Raw genomic sequence first — 5169 nt, 5'->3', positions numbered from 1 at the left:
TCTGCCTCCCAAGTGCTGGGATTAAAGGCATGTGCCACCACACCCGGCCAGGGGTCACTGTTGATTTCTTTTAACTGACACTCCTATATATCTTTACCCTCCTTTTTTTTAACCTTTAAAACCAAAACACACTAAGGCAATGTGTGACATTTTTCTCCTCCATACAAGTGGTAACTGATTTTTGATTGAGCTGTCATGTAGCCAAACCAAAGTATAAAGGGAACAGAAGCTGGGCATGGTGGTACACGGCTTTAATCCCAGCATTTGAGAGGCAGAGACAGGCAGACCTCTGTGAGACTGAGACCAACCTGGTTTACATAGTGAGTTCCAGGTGGGTCTGGAGTATGGGAGACCCTGTCAAAAAGAAAAAAAAAAAATTGACAGAAATTTTCAGGACTATTGGTAAATGCATAAGAAAATACTAGAGGTAAATGCAGAAGAAAAAGCAGGAGCTGCAAAAAGTGAGACAAGGCACACTGAAACGGAGAGAATGCCTTTAGAACACAGAAGCATGCTGAGATAACACAAGAAAACGCCTGGCTTAGGGATCAGTTTCCTCTCCCTGACAAGCTGGTATGGCTGTGACTCCATGGGCTGCACTACTTGCATTCAGAAACATACATGAGTTAACTACATGTAAACATACAATTGGTACATACTTAACGATCCGCCTGATCTTTCTGGGTGCTATTTAGAACTAGTTTTTCTTCCTGAAAGCACAGTAAATACTGCAGGAATTCAAGAATGACCCAACATATTGCCATTGGGTTTCCCAGAGCCGCACCGTTGGCATGCCAGGTTTACTAATTTATACTAGGCCCCAGCTGCTTATTCCCATAGACTACCATTGTAACCAGCTACACTGACAAGAAGAGACTGACCTTAAGTCACCTCACTGCCTAACAATGTGGAAAACCTTTTAGCACAGCGGTTTCCATTTTGGCTGAACATTAAAATCATCCGAAGAGCTTTCAAAACTCTAAAGGCCCAAGTCAAACCCCAAACCAAGTATGGCAGGATATCTCCGGGGTGGGACCAGGCACCTATATTTTTTTAAAGTCCCCAGTTGTGGTTGAGACTCGCTATCTAGGACCACTCTTTAACTCAAATGATTTCTGCCCCAAGTCAAAAAGTCAACACAGCTGAGTACACCAGGTACAAGGGAATCCCAAACACCAGGATAGCACAGGGCCCTGGGGTCCACCAGGGGTTACCCAGCGCCTTACGAGAAAGCAACGCTTTCAAATGGTGTACCCTTCCAGCCAAAATAAGTTGGCTAATTTCAGAAGTGTGTATTTCAGAAGTGTATATTTCAATGTGTATATTTGACTTTGATCATTAAGAAAATTTTTCAGCCGGGCGTAGTGGCGCACTCCTGTAATCCCAGCACTCGGGAAGCAGAGGCAGGCGGATCTCTGTGAGTTCAAGGTCAGCCTGGTCTACATAGTGAGTTCCAGGACAGCTGGGGCTACAGGGAGACCCTGTCTAAAAAGGACAAAAAAAAAAAAAAAAAAAGAAAGAAATTTTCTCCCTTCTTTTTTAAAAAGGCAAATTTCCTGGGAAGGAGGATGTGCACACGCCCGCCCAACATAAAGCCACTGCACCTGCTGAGGGGCACCGGGCCGCACCTGCCGCCGCGCGCCACTCCTACCTTCCAGCAGCTCCTCCAGGCTGGTGACCTTCCGACTGCCATCGATGGTGTAGATGGTGCGGACGCCCTGAGGCAGGTTCACGTTGTCAGACAGCGAGCGGGTGAGCTCCATGAGGAGCGCATCGAAGGACCGGAAGCGGTCGCTGGAGATGGCAAAGACCAGGCCTTTGAAGTAGCGGTCCCCATTCCGGTAGAAGCGCACCTTCTTGGCCTTCTTCTCGGAGCTGAGGGCCTGCAAGGTCCGCGTGCGGTAGAAGCTGCAGTGAGCACTGTGCGCCGGGCTGGGGATGAGCCCGTTGCCCCTGGGGCCGGAGCCGCTGCTGCCCCCGGAGGAGCCGGGCGCCCCTCTCCGCGAGCCTGGCCGGGGTCTTTTGTCCCGTTCCTCAAAGTGCTCCAGCTCAATGCTCCGGGTGCTGGCCATGGCGGCTGCTAAGAACTCGCCACAAATAAATAAATGAGCGTCCAGCCGGCCGCGCACCCCTTGCGCAGCGCTGCCCCGCGGTGAGAGCGCGCAGGCCTTAGAGCAGCGGAACACCTGGCCCGCGCATCCTGCCCGGGCTCACAGGTGGCCTGGCTAACCGTGGCCGCAGCGCCGCCCGCTCCGCGTCGCCGCCAGCTGGGGAGCCCCACGCCCCCCGAGCGCCTCCTCCGCCGGCCACGCCTAGCAACTGCGTGCCCGGAGCCGCCAAGTTAGGGCACCCAGGCTCGCCCCGCAGTCGCGGGCGCACACAAAGCTCCACGCCTCGCGCGCTTCCCGGGCGCGCTGTGGGCAGGAAGGACGCGGAGGGGAGGGGCGCGATCGTGGGCGTCACGGGCTGCCGAAGGTCCCGGGTCCCCGCAGCCTCGCGCGCCCGTGCCCAATTCACGGTCCGGAAGCCCCGGGCTTCTCAGGCCGCACCGCAGGCTGCGCTCCACGGAGCCCGACCCAGCAGGAAGAGCGCGGCCGCCTCCCACGCCCGCACGCTCGCGAGCATCAGTGCTGTCGGCCGCCTGGCAGGGCCCGGGCGGGGGACGCCGCCGCCTGTCCCCTAGGGATGCCGCCACCTCCGGGAGAGGGAGGTGGGGAGGAGGCGGCGGCGGCGGGGAGCAGATCCTCCGGGTCCCGGGCGCCCCGCCCGCCGGGCAACCCGCGCTGCGCGCTCCCGGCCGTGGCCGCGCCTCGCTCCGCCGCCTCGGGGCAACGTAACCTCGCAGGCCAAAAAACTACAAAGGAAGGGGACTCAAGGGCAGCTAGCACATCCCTACCCGCCGCCAGAGAGGAACCGAGGCCACCCTGGGGCGGAAATCCTAAACTGCACCGAGTTTGAACGTGCGATTTATTTTTTTAAAGTGGCCCTGTGCGTTGCTTTATTTCAAGACCCTTGATAGAACACACACACCAAAAAAACAGCCTTCACACTTTCCATTGCAGATTCGCTAATGCGGTAGGCCCGTAACTTTGAATGAGTAAGTGACCAGAAGTTAGTGGGTTTTGGGAGGTTGATTTATCCAGATATTTATGGAGCGCTTTCCTATGCCTGGCATGACGTTCATCACTGGGGATGCCCAAACAGATGGACGAACCCCTTTGCTTTTCCCCACACTCAGGTTCCATCTGCGCTTACAAAAGAGCAATGGCGTGTAAACACCCATTATACTGAAAAATCTTATTAGTGGTGTCTGGTCCACAAAAAAAGTGTTTTCAAAAGGGGTTGTATAATAATCGTTTCCCTTTGGCCGTTAGAAAAAGATGATGCTCAAAAATGTTTGGCTCTAATCTGACACACGAAACTTCATAATTAATTAGCACCGGGTGCGGCGCTAGACAGCAGTTCTGAACTGACCTTGAAAGTATGATGACATAAAGGCTTTGCTCAAAATGAGCTAATGAGTCCTGGAAGAAATGAACAAGAGGTGGGCAGAAACACAATCAGCTTTCAGCACCATGAAGTTGGTGCCCCCTGTGCACCCGACCTAACCTCCATAGAGCGATGCTCTACAGAGCCGTGTCCCCGCGGAGTATAGGTTTTCTGCTCTCAATGGGTAAGTTTCAAACTGAGCAGTTTGGGGGACACACCTGAGCATACTTGACTTCTAGAAAGAGAATTAGAGCATGCTGGAAAGTGAGGGATGATAATTCAATATAGGGTTTTTTAGGGGGGAGTCCTGCCAAAAACCTAACTTGGGGGGCCTCATCAAACCAGGTTGTGCCTCTACCCCCTGCACCCACAGTTTAATCTGTGTAAATACCCCTCCCTCAACATTCTAATGACAGAGATAAAACATAAAAGGAGAAAAGGAATTTGGTGTGGCCACAGCTGGAAGGAACAGCAGACCAGGATCCTGTACTCTGCGTTCTGGAGACAGCAGCTCCAGGATTGTGTACCAGAAGCAGGAAGGCAGGAGGGAAGAGTCATGACAGGAACTCTGGTCAGGCTGTGGGCTAGGTGATCATCATCTCAGGTCTGGTTCTGCAGGGTCCTGCTAGTGCTGGGGTCCCGATGATTGTTGGCGTGGAGGAGAAACTCCGTTTCCTTGTTGTAACAAACTATCTCAAATTGAGTGACTTGCAGCAATACCTATGTGGAAGCTGGAAACAGGTGCAGCTGACCCCTGGCTCTCCTGTGATTGTCGTCAAGATGTTTTACTGGGGCTGCAGTCATCTGCAGGCTTGGCGGATCTGGAATGTCTGCTTGAAGCATGACTGTCCCTAGGAGACCTCACTTCCATTCTGGGTATATTTGTATAGAGTTGCTTAAGTATCTCCTCAACATTTCAGCCGATTTCCTTCAAAAGGAGCATTCAGAGTGACTGCCACAATGTCTTTTATGACATTGCCTTGAAATTTGTACACCTAATTCTTACAAGTTCTCAGCTGTGTGACTGCCAAGAACCAGGGCTTATCTGGTAGTCAATTACCAAAGGCAATTTGAGGTAATTAAGGTCATTTGAGGATCTGTTCCTCAGGGGTAACATGGGCTTGGGAGGAGCTCCTGGCTCCTTTCTTTTACCAGTTCCATCTATGTGAAGATCAGTCAAAGGTCCTTCTTGACCATGTCTGGCTTCACTTGGAAGCATGAATGAGATATTTCCTCTGAATTGACCCTCCTCTTTGTAGACTGGACACTGGTTCGAGTCCATCTCGTGGGGTCTCCATGCCCTCCCTGAACAAGAGGACAGGTGACTCACCACAGTTACAGGATGTTTTGAGAGATGTTCCTTGGTCCCCTGGAACTTAGTCGGCCTTGGAGGGCAAGGGGCAAAACCTGTCCTTTAAGTCCCTCTGACCACATTAGTGGTCAAACTATGGCTGTTAGACAGCCAATAAGGTTAGTTCCACCAGTCTGGTACTTTTAATTACCATGTGCTATGTAGCTAAGGCTTGGGTAAAAGACCAAATATTCTCGGATAAACCTTGACTAGCTATATATTTGGTTCCTTAAACTAGCTGACTAAACCATGATCATAGAAATTTTAAAATTATGTGTATATTATTTTTGTTTCATCCTTTATGTATCATAACAAACCTAAACAGACAT

The 5169-nt window shown here is 51.6% G+C and overlaps 1 protein-coding gene across 19 annotated transcripts in view; it reads right to left on the bottom strand.

Moving 5' to 3' along the window:
- Window positions 1-2828, bottom strand: part of Dclk2 (doublecortin like kinase 2) — a 167217-nt gene extending 164389 nt beyond the window's left edge. For 6 of the 19 annotated variants that reach the window (XM_029556724.1, XM_008854244.3, XM_008854246.3 and 3 more), the window contains exon 1: window positions 1652-2825. In XM_029556724.1, coding sequence (XP_029412584.1) covers window positions 1652-2072 — 421 coding nt within the window. In that variant the 5' untranslated portion in view covers window positions 2073-2825. Of the gene's footprint in view, window positions 1-1651 lie in introns of all 19 variants that reach the window. The other 13 variants (XM_029556728.1, XM_008854247.3, XM_029556725.1 and 10 more) reach the window with 4 other exon arrangements.
- Window positions 2829-5169: the final 2341 nt, after the last annotated feature.

Source organism: Nannospalax galili, unplaced genomic scaffold, assembly GCF_000622305.1.
Source record: "Nannospalax galili isolate Female #2095 unplaced genomic scaffold, S.galili_v1.0 scaffold305, whole genome shotgun sequence".
NCBI lineage: Eukaryota > Metazoa > Chordata > Mammalia > Rodentia > Spalacidae > Nannospalax > Nannospalax galili.
Note: the sequence above shows the minus strand (reverse complement) of the source record. Positions and strands in the feature narration are given on the sequence as shown.